Here is a 20,511-nt window from a genome sequence, read left to right on the forward strand (position 1 = left end):
GAGCCTAAAAAGAAATTTTCGGTGCAAAAATACCACTTTTCTTATGCATTCTAAAAACCTGTTATGTTCAGGAGTAAATTTCCCTTCCATGTATTTGTTTCAATTGACATCTTAAAGTACATCTGAGAATACAATACACCATATAATTGAGAGCTGAACCGGCTAATAGATGCTCTGTGAGCTCTTTGAGGAAACGAAATGATAATGGAATCCCTATTCTCGTTGATGGGTAATGACTGTCCTTTGTTCTCTTCTGCAAAGGCATACCCTCATATCTTAGTTGATTTCCCTGGTATATTTCTTTAGGCAAATCCGTAATTTCAGAGAAGCCAAATATATCTTGCTTTGAGGGATATAATTGGCCGTTTGGACCAGAGTGTAGTTCTCAGATTATGCTCAGCAGGCATTGCAAAAAGAGAGGCATTTTTTCTATAACTTGGGTAGTTTAACATACTTTTTCCCCCTTTGCTGTTCTTCACAGGTGCATGAGGCAGTCCCGTGTTACAGTGAGTGCAATCAGTATTCCTGGGTTGTAGAACACTGGTCCCCATGCAGAATCCACAACGAGCTGAGGCCCCTGCGCTGTGGCGGAGGAACGCAATCTAGGAAAATCAGGTGTGTGGAACGGAGGCATTTGGGGAAGGGTGCAGTGGGGCTTCGGCATTTCTGTAAAAACAACAGCGTTGTTTGCCAAGCACACTCTGACTTTCACACAGTGTACTCTGGCTTTTGCTCATCTCTAAGAATCCATGGAGCACATGTGCCCTCCACTGCCAAAAGGGGGTGGGAATTCCTCAGCAATGAAACCACCATCCTTACCGTTTCCCCCCAATGCCTTTGGTGGGCAGCCGATGGCATGGAGCGGCTGGCATCCCTCCGCTGACTCCTGGCCATCACTGTTAACAAACTAGGAGATTTGACCGTGTTGCCATGTTTCTCATAAGAAGAGGAGATTAGGACATAGTCACACCCAGAGGAAGACACCAGGTGAGGACCCAGTGAGAAGAGGGACACTCAGAAGCCCAGGATGGAGACCTCAGGAGAACCGATGCTGCCAACACCTTGCCCTCTACTGCTAACTTCCACATTGTCAGAACGTACATTTCTGTTCAGGCCACCCAGTCCCTGGCGTTTTGTTATGACATCCCTTGCTAACTCACACATACTCACTGAGTCATGTGATTTATGTGCATGATCACATTTACTGGTAAATATGTGAAGCGGATTTTCCAGGAATTTTGCAATGCAACCATTATTGAGTTTAATAGCATGCTCTTTTTTTTTTCTTAAACATCACCTGAGGATATTTTTTTCACTGATTTTTAGAGAGAATAGAAGGGAGAGAGGGAGGGTAACAGAGAGAGAAGCATTCATTTGAGCGAGACACATTGATTGTTTGCCTCCCGCATGCACTTTTACCAGGGCTGGGGATGGAAACCTGACACCCAGGTTCATGGCCTTGACCGAAAATAGAACCCATGACCCTTCCATGCTCGGGTCAGTGCTCTAACCACTGAACAACACCAGCAAGGGCAATAGCATGCTGTTGTAATACATGAAACGGCTTATCTGTTCTCTTTCTTAAAACCTACAGACTGGAGGACATCTTCATGGTTCATGCATGACTGCTATCACTTAGTAATTTAAAAAATAGCCTTTGAATCTTTGCCTTCTATGATCAGGCACTGTTCCAGGAACTGGGGATAAGGGGAACAAACAGTTCCTGTCCTCGAAGACATTAGAGTATAGTAGCAGAGAAAAAGTAGACACATAAGTAAATATATTGGAAAGTCTTTGCTACTAAATGCCAAGAAGAAACATAAAATTGGGTCAGAGAGATGACAGATACTATTTAAGGGAGGTTGACCAGCAATATTTGAGGAGGAACCCAAATAAATGAGAAAGAGGATTCCAGGGAGGAAGAAGCATCCAAACCAGAAACCTTGTGGGCTTGTTTAACAAGGTAAATAACAAGCTTCCCCATGTGCTGGTGCCAGTACTCAAATCATGTAGTCTTCTAGAGCAAGGTAAAAGGAGATTATTCCTTTTGCTATCCTGAAAAGGGTAAAAAAAATATGTATATGTGTATATATGTGTGTGTGTGTGTCTATATCCCACGTTCAAAGGCTGTTAAATTGCATTGTTTACCCATATCTTCAGAAAAAAATCACTTCTGTCATGGTAAACAACCTGCTTCCCTATTTATAATGGTCTGGCCCTCTAGCAACTTCAGCGCAAAATTATAGCTAATTTGCCTACAAACATTAGATGGTCATAATAATCTGGCCACTCAGTGTATATGCCTAAGTGACCATCACAACCGAACAAACAACCAAACAGGCTGCATAGGGCAACCAGGCCAGCAGGGGGCTTAGTGAGGGGTGACCAAACAACTGAGCAGCAGGCTGCGTGGGGTGATCAGACCAGCAGGGGGGGCAGTTAGGAGCCACCAGGCTGTCGGGGGAGGGGCAGTTGGAGGCGACCAGTCCAGCAGTGGGGTCAGTAAGAGGTGACCAGGCTGGCGGGGTGGGGGCAGTAATGGGCGACCTGGCCAGCATGGGGGGCAATTAGGGACAACCAGGCTGGCGGGGGGGGGCAGTTGGGGAAACCAAGACAACAGGGGGGGGCAGTTAGGGGTGATCAGGCAGGCAGCATTCCCCAAGGGGTCTCAGATTGGAGAGGGTGCAGGCTGGGCTGAGGGAACCCCTTCCCTCCCCTGTGCATGAATTTTGTGCACCGGGCCTCTAATATATAGATATAGTTTTTTTTTTTCTCCTCTAGAGGCTCCAGGAAGGAATGTAGCTCTGACAAAGCACTGAGTTAGCCTAGTGAGATCCACACTGGATTTCTGTGTTTCAGAATGATCAGATAATAAATTTACATTGTTTGAGACATTAAGTTTGTGGTAATTTTACAGTGTGTTACCTTTAACTTAAATTTTTGTTTTCAGTATGATATTAAGGGACTGTGTATTTTCTAATCAAAAGGCCCTCATTATGACCCCTTCTAGCTAATAAACTTTCAGTTCCCTGCATTGGCAGAGAGGGACTATCACCGAGCTGTGTAGATTAGGGGAGGGGATCCCAGAGACCGGCTACTTAAACACACTTTCAATAAATTCTCCAGTTTTTCAGCCTCTTTCATTCATATTTTCAGGTGTACTTAGTGACACAAATTCCCAAATAGCTCATGTGTTCTGTGGTGTAAATGGAGGTACTTTCTTGTTTTTCCTTGAAGAATTCATATTCAGCTTTCCTAGTGTGGTAAGGCAGTTAGCACTAGCCCATTCATTTTCCTTTTGTGGCGTTTGTCTTCTTGTTCTTTGTCCTCACAGGGTAATGCCTTTCCCTCCCTCTCGGTGTGTGTGTGTGTGTGTGTGTGTGTAACAAATTATCTGATATTGTTTTGTGGCATATTGAGATGAAAAAAGACTGATGCATAAGTTCAACTAGTCACCATTGACAAGAAGTAGCCTTACCTCTTCTCAGTGAAATGATAAAAAAAATCAGCTGAGAGTATGTGGTTAAAATGAAAAGCAATTTCCAGCTTTAAATTTGTCCAGGGAAAGAGAAAAAAGCCACCTTGTGGTCCCTCCTTCCACTATTGACTGTTACTGCAGGAGAAATTAAAGTCTAAGGATAACTCTGTACCATGCCTCCCTATATAGGAAATCATTACATACTTATGTCTTCTCTCTGTCTGCTGTTTTCTCCTACCCTCCTTTGTACATTGCTTTCCCATTACTTAGCACCTAATAAAGTTTATTTTATTTTGTGCCTAGTGATTGACTACAATTTTCCTAAAATTTTAAACAATTATGAATATATATATGTAAAAAGATTCCTACTACATAGAACAATTCACTTCAGCACAGCATGATTTGGGGAGTACCAAAAGCTCTCCTGCACACCCCCCTTAAGATGTTTTCTCCATGGCTGTGGCCTTGTGTCTGAAATAACCAGGCCAGCAAATGGCACCTTTTATCCCATCATCATGGTTATCTTCACCTTTACTCTGATCATTATCACTCCAAGAACATATTGGTAACAATAAAGATCCTGCCTGTCATTGTTTCCGTTGTGTGCACCAGCATCCAGGCAAGGGCCTGGTGCACTGTAAACCCTTAAAAATATTTACTAAGTGAATTATTACTAACAAAGAATAACATTTTATACCAACACCTAGCAAAAGAGCCTGTACATACCAAGTCATTATTAAACACTTTTGAGAAAATATTTTTAAAATAATCTAATTGATAGCCTATATAATAAAAGGCTAATATGCAAATCGACCAAATGGCAGAATGACCAGTTGCTATGACGTGCACTGACCACCAGGGGGCGGATGCTCTACGCAGGAACTGTCCCCTGGGGGTCAGTACGCTCCCACAGGGGGAGCACTGCTCAGCCAAAAGCCAGGCTCCCTGCTGGTGAGCGCAGCTGCGGTGGTGGGAGCCTCTCCTGCCTCCGTGGCAGCAAGGATGTCCAATTGACGACTTAGGCCCGCTCCCTGGACTGTGAGAGGGCGCAGGCCGGACTGAGGGACACTCCCCCCCCCCCCGCAAAGTACATGAATTTCATGCACCAGGCCTCTAGTCCCATCTAATAAGAGAGTAATATGAAAATGGACCATCACTCCAACACACAAGATGGCCACCACCATGTGGACACAAGATGGCTGGCAGGGGAGGACAGTTGGGAGGGACCAGGCTGGCAGGGGGGGACAGTTAGGGGCAATCAGTCTGGCAGGGGAGCAGTTAGGCATCAATCAGGCTGGCAGGGCAGTGGTTAGGGGTTGATCAGACTGGCAGGCAGAAGCAGTTAGGGGCAATCAGGCAGGCAGGCAAGTGGTTGGGAGTCAGCAGTCCTCGATTGTGAGAGGGATGTCCGACTGCCGTTTAGGACCAATCCTACCAGCAGTAGGACAACCCTCAAAGGGTCTCAGATTGGAGAGGGTACAGGCTGAGCTGAGGGACACATGCCCCCCCCCCCGCATGAATTTTGTGCACTGGGCCTCTAGTATAATATAAATACAGAGAAAGATCACATCATAGGGGTATAGCTTGATGACTTTTCATAATGTGAACACACCTTTGTAACTGCCCATAGACCAAGACACAAGATACTACCAGGACAACCTAAGCCCCTGTCAGTCAGTAACCCCAAATGTAATCACTATTCTGACTTCTGAGACCACGGAAGAGTATTGTCCATTTAACTTTATATGAATGGTATTATAAAGAATGTTCTTTTGTGTCTAGCTTCTTTTGTTTAATATTATATTTATAAGCTTTACCCATGCTCCTATATGCAACCATAGTTCATGCATTCTCACCACTGTATACCATGTAATTGTGTTAATTTATCACAATGTATTTACTTTATGTTGCTGGCTGCATAGTCTAGGTCAGTGGTCGGCAAACTCATTAGTCAACAGAGCCAAATATCAACAGTACAATGATTGAAATTTCTTTTGAGAGCCAAATTTTTTAAACTTAAACTATATAGGTAGGTACATTGTTATTAACTTAATTAGGATACTCCTAAGGCTTAGGAAGAGCCACACTCAAGGGGCCAAAGAGCTGCATGTGGCTCGCGAGCCGCAGTTTGCTGACCACGGGTCTAGGTAAACTGTTTCTAGTTTGGCTGATGATGAATAGTGGTGCCATGAACATTTTCAGTCATCATATGGCGCATGTTTTTCCACATTTGTTTTGCAGAGGAATATGAAATTGGGATTGTTGGAATACACTGTATGTATATGTTTAGTTTTAGTAGATATTGTCACCTAATTTACCAAAGAGTTTCTGCTCCAACTAGCAGAGTTAGAAGAGTAAAAATTTCTCCACATTCTTACCAACATTTTGATATATATTTTTTTGTTTTTATTTAAGCCATTCTGGTGGATGTACATAGTGGTATAAGACTTGGGTTTTCATTTGATGGTATCAACATCATGATCATTTATTTAACTTTCACCAGCATTTATCTCAAAGCCCGACACCGGGGAGTCCAAACAACTATAATGTGTGCATCTGTATCTTGTGCACAAAAATGCTTGCTCATTGTCCTTTGGTTTATGGCAGGGGTCCTCAAACTTTTTAAACAGGGGGCCAGTTCACTGTCCCTCAGACCGTTGGAGGGCCGGACTATAGTTTAAAAAAAAACTATAAAAAAACTATGAACAAATTCCTATGCACACTGCACATATCTTATTTTGAAGTAAAAAAACAAAACGGGAACAAATACAATATTTGTATTTGCATGTGGCCTGCGGGCCGTAGTTTGAGGACCCCTGGTTTATTGAATCAAAACTTCCTATTGATTTACAGAAAACACCTAAAAGAAAAACATGTTCAATTAATATTCACTTTACTTTGTCCTGACCTTAAATGTGTTGGACACAGATTAGGGAGGCATAGATGATATGATAGGAGATAGAAGTCTAGGGAAGGTTTGAGGGAATCATGGCAACCAGAGGTCCTGGCTATTACAAAGTGATGGGTTCATTCTGAAAAGGAGCGCCTTCAAGATTTGCTACAATAAAAAGAAAATTCACTCTGTGCTGGACCTGAGCAAACATATTGTAGGTCTCTTTAGAGTGAGAGGTGTTCAAGGACAGTAGTTATCTCTGGTCCCTGTTTATCTTTCCTGCTCTGCGGAATAAAGGGGTCAGCACAGAGTTATCACTCCGGGAAGGCCCACTGGAATTTTTTTCCTGGTTTCTCTGCTCATCTTATGTTATGTTTGAGGAGTAACTATGATACCTCATGACTATTTTAAATGTACTCTCTACTGCTTGAAGTAATCACATTATGTTGTGGTCTTGCCTCACAGATGTGTGAACACGGCCTCCAGGGAAGGTGGGGCAGTAAATAGCAGCCTCTGCAACCAGGATGAGATGCCCCCAGAAACCCAGCCCTGCTCACTTCTGTGCCCCAGTGAATGCGTCATGTCCGAGTGGGGAACCTGGAGCAAGTGCCCACAGGTAACTCTCTCCCCTGCCAGTGCCCTAATCCCATGGTGCGGCCTTCACTAGACAGTCACAGTGCTGCTCTCAAAACCATTCTTCTAGTCCTAGAGGAAAATATTGTTGCCTAAGAAAGGAAAAGAAAAAGAGAATTCAGCTATCAAGACTGAGCAATTTAAAATGCCAGTGCCTCTTTTTAGGCATTTATCAAGGGAACCGAACAGGGAAAATGAGCCTATAATGATGATGCTAGGATTCGAATGCACTCCCATTGTTAAAGTGGTCTCTTAAGTACTCAAACGATTCTCATTGTCATCTCTTGGTCCTGTTCCATTTTTATCATGGCAGAATCAATTTTATCTTAGGAGCTCAACTCCGCTGTGTAATTTAGCTTCTGTTAGTGATGATCTGTTTTTGTCTTTTGCTGTTGTTCCCAAAGATGTGGTGTTCTTTGGCCATATTTTCCCAGAACTTAAGAAAAACAAACCTTTTTTGAAGTCCAAAGAATTAGCCTTCATTGTTCTTTTAAAAAATGAAAACATAACCAAATATGCCAAAATGAATATTCTTCAAGTAATGTGGTTCACTTTAATATTCTCAGAAGATAAATTTCAATGTTGTATTAGACTTATATTTCTGCCTAAAGCACTAAAAATAAAATTAGGATAAGGAACATATTATATGGGTCCAAATATCAGGAAGGAAAGAAGTAGGATCTTTGAATTCAGTGGTGGTACTGATGTTTGTGGGAAGCTTGTGTAAAATCTTCATACAAATGAAGTCCATTGTACAGATGAAGCAACTGATCCTCAGGAAGGCTAAGTAGCTTACACGAGGGTCCACAGTGATTAAGTGATGCAGCTGGGCATGAACCTTATTCTGTCTGAGGAAGCCAGAGCCTTTGCTCTTACAACCTTGGTTCACTTCTCTTAGAAGAATTAAGGTAGATTTAGACTCAATATTTCTCTTGCTTTAAGATGCAACATTTTTTAAAGAACAAAGTGAGTTATTTTAGCAAGTTATAATAATCTGTATGATTATACCATAACTGAGTACATATAGTCACAGTTTAGAAAGTGTGGTAGCCTACACTTTTTATTAATCAACTTGCAGAAGAATTAACAACCTGAAGAAGTTTAATTAAATGTAGAGGCCGTGATTTCTCTCACTTCTTTTTTTCTAATTTGCTCACAGCAGAATCCATTAAGCTATGAGCACTTTGCAATGAAAATGTTGCCCTCTTAAGTCAAAGCACTGACTACTAAGTGAAAATGTTTGCTGGAGGAGCGTTTTGTGCAGTGTCGTGATGACTGGCGTTGTGTGCTTGCTTCTTTGGGTTTCTAAGAGACACTTTTCTTTAAGGTTTGCTTTTCTAAAAATAGTCGCTCTATTTTTTGAGTGTTTGTTAATTGGAGACAGAGAAAATATTTTAACCTCCTTTTGTGCGTCTGGAAGATGACATAGGTACTTGCTTGTCACCATGGGGTTGTCCTTCACCTGCTTATATATCTTTGAAGATACGTAATAATAATAATAATAATAATAATAATAATAATGTAATAGCAATAACAATAATAGTTATGACAACAGCAACAACAACTTTCATTGAGCACATCTTCAGTAAACAACATTGTGCTGGAGTTAAACAACGCTATGTTCTGATGCTAGACGTTATCCATGGTCACTCAGGTCTGACAGAGCATGTTCTTCCTCAGATGTCCCTTGTTCTCTAGTATAAATAAAGACTTTAAAATTGGAAAATGTTAATTAGTACTCACAACTTATAAGTTTCCCTATCTATATATATGTTGCATAATTTTAATAAATTGCCACATCTTAGCATAATGCGCCAACATCATAGATGCTTAAACAGTACTTGGCGATGACCATGATCATGATAATGGCAAAGTTAGCAAGCTGGATCTTTATGACTAAAGTTTAATTAGCACATTAATGTGCATTTTCTGAGAAAAAAATAGAAACAATTATTGTGTAATTGTTCTCTATACTGTGTTGAATCACAGTGCAATATTGGCCATTATTCTACCAAATTCTCTTTTGATAGTCTGCAGTGTGACATACGTTAATGGAACCAATTCACTATGTTTTGTTTTTTACTCTCCTTTGTTTTCTTCCCAGGGCAGTTCTTTAAAACCAAACACTTAACAAACAAAAAACAAAACAAAAATAAATTTTTAAAAAAGCAGAATATTTCTGAGATAAAAATATATCTATATTTCTCTTTTTATGCTCCATCCCAGAGATTGCAATTTGGTAGGTCTGGGGTAGAGCCCATGAATTTGCATTTCTAACAAGTTTCCAGGTGATGCTAATTCAGCCACTTTGGAGAACACTCTTTGGGTCACAAGTCTCTTGGTCATTACATTCTAGTCATGTTCTTTCTCACTATCACTTTAATAACAATATCATGTGGAAACTTAGCTTATATTTACAGATGCTTTCCATGTGCTAGACAATGTATTCAGCATTTACTTATTATCCCATTTAATCTGCACAGTGTCACTATTAAATACATACTATTATTCCTCCAATGTATAGATGAATAAACTAAGTCTCAGAGAGGGGTTAGTGACCTGTTGTTTTTTTGTGCTAGTAAAAGGCACAGTGACTATATAAGCCCAGGTAGTCTATATAGGGTGGGACAAAAGTAGGTTTACAGTTGTGCGTACCGAGTTTATTCTTGTATTATTATTAATTATTGTATTATTTTCCATAAGAACAACTGTAAACATACGTTTGCCACACCCTGTACATTTCTAACCTCTACAAAGGAAACAGAAGTTACATTTCCTGTCCTTGAGAATATTATAGCCTGTCAAGTCTGTTACCTGCTTTTTTGCTTTACTTTGGTTATGGATTCGTGAAGTTAAGATTTTTCAAAATTGAATAACCTACCTCATTCAAATAGAATGCCAAGTAAGGGAAGGAAGGACTCATGAAAGGGTGTGGTCTAATGTCCTGGAACACTTGGCTGTGTGATTGTGGCCAAGTTACTTAAGTCTCTGAGCTACAGTTTCCTTTTAAGGAAAATAACAATGACAGCTGCTTTTTCCTGACTTTTTAATGATTGAGACAATGCATATAAAGTAAACAGCACATAGTATAATTTAATACAAGTTTGTTTTAAAAGCTGCAAATCATTCTTTTCATTGGCCGGGAAACAAAAGACAGGTGGCCATACATTTTCTAAGCCATATACTGAATATTCCTTTTCCCACACAAAATGAGTTATTACTTGATCTTAAAGAAGTGAAATGTCACCTCCTTTGCTAGAAAATGTCTTATGCCTAATTTAAGAGTAGTCCCCAAAAGTAAGGCATCAGAAAGATAACTTTGAATGGGTTACTGACCAACATACTCCTAACTGCAAGCCATACCAAAGAGCAAAGAAGACAAAGGCACTAAAAATTGTATCAGGACCATTTTATCTGTATTGGGAAGAACTGGCGACTAAATGGGTCAAGGAAAAACACAATTCAAGGCTAACTTTGAAGAAAAAGGAAAACCATGATTTTCACGTACTTATTTTCATAATACATATACATATACAGGGTGTCCCAAAAATTTATATACACACTCTAATAGCTGAAAGTTCAATTGATGTTTTTTTTCCAGATTTAACCCATTGGAATTATTATAATTATTCAAAATGTGTATACATTTTTGGGACACCCAGTTTATATGTAAAATTTATTTTTTTACTTAACTCACTTTTCTAGCATGCTTTAATGTAAAAGGAAACATGCAATTTGTACATCAAAAACCCTTGCAATAGTGTTTATTCTTTAAATACTTGTGTATAAATACACATGTGTATATGTATCTACACACATATGTACAAATATACAAATGTATATATTTAACAGTTTATTGTTTGTCACCCTTGATTCCTATTTTCTCTACCTAATTTTTTTAGTTTTTATCTTTATTTTTCATCCTTCAAAATTATGTTCATGAGAATTCATAGAATTATATATTCTTCAGGAGAGGTTTATCAATTTCTGAATTCAGACACTGTTCAGCCCCTGATATATCTGAACAAATATATGGTTCTCTTCATTTATGCCACCAATCCCTGCAGAAAATTTCTGATAAATAATACAGATTTTCTATTTATGACTCTTTTTGGAGACTTGACAAAGGAAAATCTTAATCAATCATATTAATAGAAAGAAGCAAAGAAGATCTTGGAGAGGAATTACCAAACTGATACATATTTTACAGAAGCAAGCTTTTGGAATCCCTCTCCAGAAAGAGGACTCAAGTTTAGCAAACCCATTTGAACTTGTATTGATTCACTTCAAGCTGAATGCATCAAGGTTGGCGAGAACTATAGCCGCCATCCCCTTACACTGCGGGAAATGGAAATTCAATGCACAGTGGTCCAAGCGCAGCCTCCTGGTCAAACAGTGGCTCGGATCTTTGCATTATCACAGGACAATCCCTGAAGAAGGATCAGGAAGGAAGACTACATAGGGCTTCAGTATAATCAAATCTGAATTCTATCATAGACTTAGTAGTGTGCTTTCAAAATACATCTTATTTATATATTTTTCTCCAGCTCTTTATGAGTGCAGGGTGCTCTAGTGAAAGCTGATGCAGGTATATATCAGCAGATACACACTGCCATTACTCCTGCAAGTAGTGACACTTCTTTAGAAGAGAAAGAAAAATGCACTCATTTTCTGATACATGTTCAAGAGCTAAGCAGTTGAGGTTAAGAAAAATACCTTTTTTCATGGTGTTCCGGTGTTATTTTTGGTAAATGCCATCAACAATGACTTCCATTACTGATGACTCAGCATTTTCAGTACCTTAACTATCCCTGAAAATTATGTTTCCAGGGAAGCAAATTTCCCCAATGTTCACTACTAGTGCTCAGCTGCAGGCTCTTCATCAACGTATCCTCACAGTCTGGAGCATGACCAAGCTGCCTCGTGCTTTTCTTTGGCTCACAACTAAAAGCTGGAGGAGAACGATTAAAATTTTATATATACGGAAGTGAAAGTTTTGGTTGCTTCTGCTAAGTTGATACTGATTTTTGTAAGAAGCCAGTAACTCATTACTCTAGAGCAGCGGTTCTCAACCTGTGGGTCGCGACCCCTTTGGTGGTCGAACGACCCTTTCACAGGGGTCGCCTAAGACCATCCTGCATATCAGATATTTACATTACGATTCATAACAGTAGCAACATTACAGTTATGAAGTAGCAACGAAAATAATTTTATGGTTGGGTCACAACATGAGGAACTGTATTTAAAGGGGCAGAAGGTTGAGAACCACTGCTCTAGAGCGAATGGAGTTTTTTTTTTAACCCTGTGTGCTGTGAGGTTTAATATTGTTATTGGGGAAGTTGAGGTATCCCTTTTCTCACTGAGTGTTGACAGTGGAGTCCTTATGATATCTCAAGAAAAAGAGTTTTCTTGAGATATCATAAGAATGAGTGATTTTTATTTGCCTGGAATTACACCCCTGGGTTTCCAAAGTCCCATTTCCCTTAGTCCATTCTGGAAGAAGTATAATTGGGGTTTCAGTAGAGCTAGAAGCAAAGCCAGTTCCATTCCATGTTGCAGCAGGTCCAATACAGCATCAGGCTATTACAATGCATCCGTCCATTGTTTGCCGGGCCCACTTGCCCATGGGCCATGTGGGCGAATGCAGGGGAGCCAAGAGAGTGCTCCACCTGCAACACGAGTCCCAAGAGAACCAAGAGAGTGAACTCCTTCGTTAGGGGATAAAATATCTCAAATTGCTTGGCCTTTCAGTAGCCACACCTATTGACCCATTCCCAGGTGTGATTGCCAGCAAGCATCTTCGCTGTCCCTCCAGCTTTATTGGGCATGCATCTGTTTCCCCCTGTTCAGTCCCTTCCCCCACAGATCTGCTGGGAATAGAGGGGTGGCTCCCTGGTGAGTGTAAAGCTTAGCTTCCTGGTGTAGCTATCTAAATAACACGCCTCTACTATTTGGCCTTCCCTTTGCTTCTTTCCTAGTATTAATAACTGGGTTAATTGCAATGGTATCAGTATCACTCAGAACCATTAATGTTTCCAGAACCAATTAGGCCCTGCAGAAAGGGTGCCTCATTTCATGCAGTGTAGCAGCAAATGGCAATTAGATGAAAGCAGTCTTTGGGCTGTTCCAGTTTTTAAAATTCAATATATTATCATTCTCTTTTATACAGTGTAATTTCTTTGAATCTCACTATCACAAATTTGAAGTATAAATAAGGATTCATTGTTCTCAATCCCTTGGTCTCTTTCTTCCAATCTCTCTACCTGACTTTATGTCTTTTTATAGTTGAAATTCTCTCAAAAAATGGAATAATGACCCCACAAATTGATCAACCAGCTCAACATTGATCACGTGTTTCAAGAATTATCTACATATGACATTTTTATTTCTTCTTCCCCACCTTTTAATCCTTCTTCTATAGATGACATTAAAGTATATCCCACATTTCATATTATTTTATCCATGAATATTTATATATATTTTCTTAAGAGATAATGGCTAATCACAACTTCAGCAAAATATAACTACAATACTATTTTACACTTTGTAGGAGTTTATTTTTCAAAAATTTAAAAACATGACTCATACAAAGTATCAAAGTTAACTTATTAATGATTAAACCAGCATGATTTCAAGGCTGGTCCAACAAGAATTGCAGAGGGCAGAAAACTTTTACTTCTAGCAATAATCAAATATTATTGGATTTTTTGGTTTATTCTCATTGTAAACCAAAAAAATAAGAGCAAAATATATAAAGCAACAGTTTTCAGACATTGGACAACAGGTAGCATGGACTATAATCCTGAGGGAAGATAAACCAAGTGAGGTGAACCTTAACAATCACCATGGTTTCCGGATGGAAAAAGTCTGGGTAATGGTGCCAGGAATGAGAGCCTAACAAAAGCATAGGAGGAGCCAGAGATCAGGGATCTGAGAAGTAGAGGAAGCTGAAATCTGAAGGGCAAAATACTGAAGAAGGTAAGGCTAGGCAAAATAATCTAGATATCTAAATAAGGATTTCTTAGCGTTCTTGTCCAAACCTGTATAATTTTGTTAACTAATGTCACCCCAATAAATTCAATTAAAAAAAAAGAAACAAGACCCTTACATATCCTGTCTATAAGAAACTTACTTCAGATCAAAACACACACAGACTGAAAATAAGGGAATGTAAAAAGATATTTTATGAAAATAAAAACAAAATAAAACAAAACAAAAAAGCTAGGGTAGCAATACTTATACCAGACAAAATAGACTTTAAAACAAAGGCTATAATGAGACAAAGAAGATCCCAGCAATTCCACTTCTGGGCATTTATCCAAAGAAACCCCAAACACTAAATAAAAATATATATATATATAGCCATATGTTCATTGCAGCATAATTTACAATAGCCAAGATATGGAAGCAACTTAAGTGTTCATGAATAGATGAATGGATAAAAATATATACAATGGAATATGACTCAGCCATAAAAAAGAATGGAATCGTGCCATCTGCAACAACATGGGTGTACCTAGCGGGTATTGTGCAGATGTACTTGCTGCTTAAACTCCTAGTCTTGTCAAGCTTTTCAGACAAGTCAGGTTCCAGTTCACCCACTGCTGGTTTGGGACTCACTACTCTCATGTCAGCCAAGGCAGTTAGCACATCAGTTTTCAGATTCCTCAATATTGTTGCTTTTGCACTCTTACATTATCATCGCCATGTGATCATTTGTATATCTTTAAAAACAAATTCCTTTACTCTCATTTTAGTGGTAATTCTGGAAGGAATTCTGTAAAACTTTCCATCTGTAACCAAAATCTTAATTTAATCTTAACATAATTTATGAAAAGTATTTAATTTTTATGAAACTAAGTTTACTTCTTGCTTTAAAATTTAACAGATTTACTATATTTAATATTGTGTTTCTAATACTTTCATTGTATAAAATATACAAATATATTTAATTCATATGGTATTTAATTTTGTGTATAGTATGAGATAGGCTTTTCAGTGAAATCCCAAATGAATATTTATCCACTGACTTTCTGTATTTTATATTCTATATATTTTATGAGAATTCTCTTTATATACTTGTTGTATACAATTAAATTTTTCACCGCTAGTATTAATGTGTTTTTTTAGTGTGAATTACTAACTGGTTAATTATAGTATCTAATTATATTATTGGGTTTTATGTATAACTTACATCCATCATGCTTTCTAAATATTCCTATTAATTCTTCTGTGTTCCTTTTTATTATTTAACATTCTTAGGTATTTCTCATTATTTAACCAACTAATCTATATAATCATACAATATGCAAATAATCATTTTATCATTTTTGTGTTGTTATCCTGGTCATATTTTATATTCAAGGACTTTCTAAATAATACTAAAAATAAAAATTACATCAGTATTTTCCTGGTTTTAATAATAATATTACACTTAAGGCATTTTATTTATTAATTGATTTTTAAGATATTTTTATTGATTTCAGAAGGAAGGGAGACGAAGAGAGAGATAGAAACATCAACGATGAAAGAGAATCATTGATTGACTGACTCCTGCATGTCCCCTATTGGGGATTGAGCCCACAACCCGGGCATGTGCCCTAACCAGGAATCAAACTGTTCTGGTTCGTAGGTCTATGGCTGGTTGACCTATGACTGAACCACACCAGCTAGGCCATTTGAGCCATTTTAAACAGTATCCTCATTGCTCATATTTAAGAAGTTTCTCTAAATTTATTTTAACATATATGCAACTATACCTGTATATACATATATGTTTTTGGAAATGATTACTTTGTTATATCAAATGCTTTTTACAAGTCTTATGATTTTAAAATAGACCTTATAATTTTGAAGTGTGCATTTATTCTTAAAATAAATTGTATTTGGTTGTAGTCTATGATTATTTTTATTTCATTTTTAATAGTTTTTATTATTTATTATTTTTAATAACATTTAATATTATATTAATTGAAGGTGTACACCACAATGGTTATTTTTATAACTTTAGAATTTAGTTTATTATTATTTTATTATTTTTAAAAATATGTTTTTATTGATTTCAGAAAGAGGAAGAAAGAGAGAGATAGAGATGAAGAGAGAGAATCATTGATTGGCTGCCACATACACACCCCCTACTCCTGGGGATAGAGCCTGCAACCTGGGCTTGTGCCCCAGCAGAATCCAACCATGACTTCTTGGTTCATGGGTGATGGCTCAACCACTGAGCCACATTGGCAGGGCAGTTTATAATTATTATTTTAATTGTTTCAGAATGTTTCTCACCACACCCCTTCCCACTATCCTCCCATTATATCATATTGGATTTAATATTATGCCATTATGCTTATTTAGAAAAATTCATTTGAAAGGTTTCCACTTTTTTCCCCTCTGAACCAATTTTTTTTTAAATATAGGAATTAGTTCTTTGAATTTTAAAAACATCTGTAGCAAGAACATTTCTCAATAGTATATTTTTAACAATCTTTTCAATTTCTCCTGCAGCTATATTCTTTTGAAACTACCTCATTCTTGAGTAAAGTTTAGTCATTTACATACTGCATGAATATGACATTTTTTGGTAGATTTAAAAATATCTATTCAAATAAAGTACACACAATTTTTGTTTTAATTCATTTACTCCCATATATCTGTAATTATGTTTTATATATATATACATATATATCTCCTATATGTGTGTGTGTGTGAGTGTGTGTGTGTGTGTGTGTGTGTATTTCTGTCATTTACATTTCTTTACCATTTGGGGGATACTTACATATCCTATTATTGCTAATAAAATATATAACATTTGTGTTTAACTTTGAAGAAAAACATACTTGAATATTTATTCACTTTTTAAACAATTTTTAATTTGAAAAGATTTTACTTCATTCTATCAATTAAAAAATACATTGTTTCTTTCTCTTTTTATTAAAATATAGTTTATATCAACATTATGTTGGTTTCAGGTATACATATAGTCAACATTTATATACTTAGAGAAGTGATCACCATTATAAGTCTAGTAACCATCTGATACTGTACAAAGTTATTACAATTCTAGAGGCCCAATGCACAGATTCATGCACAGGTGGGGTCCCTTGGCCTGGCCTTCAGTGATCTGCTGAAACTGGCTCGGTGCATGGATTCATCCAGGGCGGGTCCGGCCCGTCTTGCCAAGTCCCAATCAGTCGGACTCCAGCAGCAAGCTAACCTACCGGTCAGAGTGTCTGCTCCCTGGTGGTCAGTGCGCATCATAGCGACTGGTTGAACAGTCGAATGGTTGACAGAATGATCAGACACTTAGTATATTAGGCTTTTATTATATAGTATTAATGACTTTATACGATATGCTGTACATTACATCCCCATGACTTATTTATTATATAACTGGAAATTGTTTGTACCTCTTATTCCCTATCACCTTTTCCACTCTTTTTCCAATTTCTTCTCCTCTGGCAAGCAGGAGTTTGTTCTCTATTTCTACAAGACTGTTTCTTCTTTATTCTTATTTTGGATTCCACATATAAGTGAAATCATAGGTGTCTGTCTTTCTCATGTTATTTACTTACCATAATACCCCCTAGTTCCATGTATGTTGTTGAAAATAGCAAGATTTTTCTTTTCTATGGCTGAGTAATATTCCTATGTGTATATATACCACATCTTTATTATCCATTGATCTATTGATGGACACCTAGGTTGCTTCCATATCTTGGCTATTGTAAATAATGCTGCCATGAACACAGAAATGTACATATCTCTTCAAATTAGTGGGGTTTTTTGTTTGTTTGTTTCCTTGTGATAGAGACCCAGAAGTGAAATTGCTGGGTCATGTGGAAGTTCTATTTTTAGTTTTTTGAGGAACTTCTTTAATGTTTTTCATGGAAAGTGGAACGCTCATGCACTGCTGATGGGGTTTCTCTTTCTCTTTAAATTATGAAGCATTTTAAGCATAAAGAAAACTGCAGGGAGTTATGTAAATAAAACTTTGAAGCTTTATAAAAATTTATGTACATTTTAATGCAATCCTCTTTATGTATGCCTGTGAAATTTTGTGTCCTTCTTTCTATAGGCATTTTGTGTTTATACTTAGGCACTAATACTTTAAGTGGTACTGCTTAAACTGTTAGTGCTGACATGGAGGGTGGCAAGTATTGGGTTATCTTTACCTTTTTCATAAATCTACTCACTTTACTGGACTCTTCTATTCTTTCATGTTTTGAATCTATTATCTTGGTATTTTCAGAGCTATAATATGTCATCTCAAACAATGAACATCTTTATTCTGACATGAATGTGTTTAACATTTATTTTCTTCTTAGACCTGCTTTAGTTGGACAGAGCTAACAATAATGATGACCAAGTATATGCTACTGGTTATGGGCATCTTTGTCATATTCTTGAATTTCACAATGACAAGTATTTCACAATTATTATGACTGTTACAGTGAGATAGACAATTTATAATATTTTTCTTTGGGCTTCAAGGATTAAAAAACAAAACTAAGACCACAGCCCTAGCTGGTTTGGCTCAGTGGATAGAGAGTCGGCCTGTGGACTGAAAGGTCCCGGGTTCGATTCTGGTCAAGGGCACATGCCTGGGTTGCAGGCTCAATCCCTAGTAGGGGGCATGCAGGAGGCAGCCAGTCAATGATTCTCTCTCATCATTGATGTTTCCATCTCTCTCTCCCTCTCCCTTCCTCTCTGAAATCAATAAAAATAAAAAATAAAAAACAAAGACCACAAAACAGTCATTTATATTGTAAATAATTATAGGAAATTGAAGTGAAGTTATTGTATTCTGGTTCCATACCTCTCTTCCATTTTCCCTATGATTTTTCTCTTTGCTGTCAGTACCTACCTGTGCTTTACTCTGCATGTCTGAGCTGGGTTCCTGCCATTCCTTTTTCACTGAACAGTATTCAAAACATTCTCTTACACACTTATTGGAAAGAAGTAGGCCATTGGCTGAGCTAGTCAACATGGCTAATACCAGGCAAAGACTTTTTGGCCAAGACACAGCAATGTAGGGCATCAGCTCGACAATGCTTTTCCGAGCTGGAACGGTGGGCAGGTGAGGCCAGCTGGCACGGGAATGTGTGCATGACAGGCACCGTATCCTGCCTAATATATCTGACTATGAGAGTAACATGCTTATTTCTATATTTGGATGAGATTTTATCAGGCATAGGCTTTTGATTTTCTTTAATAAATATTTGGCATGTATTGAGGTCACACTGTCCATGTGTAAGTATGTGTGTCTATGTGTGTGTAAATCACTGTACTAAAGACATTTTGAAAGCTTTTTTAGGTATTTTTGCTTTCCCAGGAAACACATTCCAATCATTAACAGTATATTATATTTTTTAACGTAGCACTCATTTTTTTACTTATTTTTAAAACATATTAGTATCTATATAATATAGTAAGGCATTTTAGTGCTTTGTATAATTGAGATTGACATAATTTCCTTCTCATCTATTACTATTATAAGTAAAGTCAGGTACATCACATGCTGTAAAATAAACACTGAATGTTTGGTTTTTTTGTGGGTTTTTTTTTCATCTAAGAAAAAAACATGCTACTTGAAAGAATGTATTTGTGATACTGCTTGGAGCCTTTGGGTAGACAACTTTTAGTCATGTATTCAATTTCCCAGGATTATCAGTCCATTTAGGGTTTCTATTATCTCTTGAGTTAATGTCGGAACATTTGTATATACTGTTTAAAAATCCCCTTAGGGAGAGACTTCTTGTATCTATTATTGTATCTGCTTTCATTTACCTTTTGTTTATTTTTTCTTTATTTATATTAGTTCAATTTGTCAGAAATTTATGCTAGAAATGTTATTTTCAAATTTTTATTTCATGATCAATTCTAGTCTTTCTATTTTTTATATTCCAACTAGAGGCCCGGTGCATGAAAATTCATGCACTGGAGGGGGTGGTCCCACAGCCTGGCCTGCCCCCTTTCACAGTCCGGGAGCCCTCAGAGGCAGGAGGCGATCCAGCAATCAGGGGATGGCGATGCCCCATCACACCTCTGCTGCTGCCACTGCTGGCAGTGCAAACCTCGGCTGGCCCTGGTTACCTGAGCCTTGGGCAGCCCTGGGCAGCAGGGAAGCCACCATTTGAGGCTTGCCGGCCCTGGGGGACCCCGGAGGCAGCAGAGCAGCCAGACCTGCCTGGGGGTGGGCCCGGCCATGCCACGCGCCTGCTGCCCTGGCGGGGCTGAGGGGACTGGGCACCACCATCTTGTGGCTGTGGGTGCTGCCATCTTTGAGGGCATGACAGTCAATTAGCATATTCCCTCTTTATTAGATAGAATTGTGTGTGTTTTTTATTTTTGGTTCTTGCACTTAACCTATTTTTATTGGGTTTTAAGGTACATACAGTATTTTTCCAACTAGAATAGAACATTTTTAGTATATTTATTGTCTTTTGTAGTAATGAGAACACTCAAGGACATTAATATTAAGGATATTATAGGATCTACCTATAAAAGA

The 20,511-nt window shown here is 38.0% G+C and overlaps 1 protein-coding gene across 1 annotated transcript in view; it reads left to right on the forward strand.

Annotated features, from left to right (window-relative positions):
* Positions 1-481: 481 nt before the first annotated feature.
* The window catches only part of THSD7B (thrombospondin, type I, domain containing 7B), a gene marked incomplete at its 5' end in the record, with an annotated part of 110,335 nt that continues 90,305 nt past the window's right edge, over positions 482-20,511 (forward strand). Inside the window, 2 exons of the mRNA XM_005867010.2 lie at positions 482-615; positions 6,837-6,987. Of these exons, the coding sequence (XP_005867072.1) occupies positions 482-615; positions 6,837-6,987 (285 nt within the window). The remainder of the gene's footprint in view (positions 616-6,836; positions 6,988-20,511) is intronic.

The sequence above is a fragment of the Myotis brandtii genome, unplaced genomic scaffold (genome assembly GCF_000412655.1).
Source record: "Myotis brandtii unplaced genomic scaffold, ASM41265v1 scaffold243, whole genome shotgun sequence".
In the NCBI taxonomy this organism is placed as follows: Eukaryota; Metazoa; Chordata; class Mammalia; order Chiroptera; family Vespertilionidae; genus Myotis; species Myotis brandtii.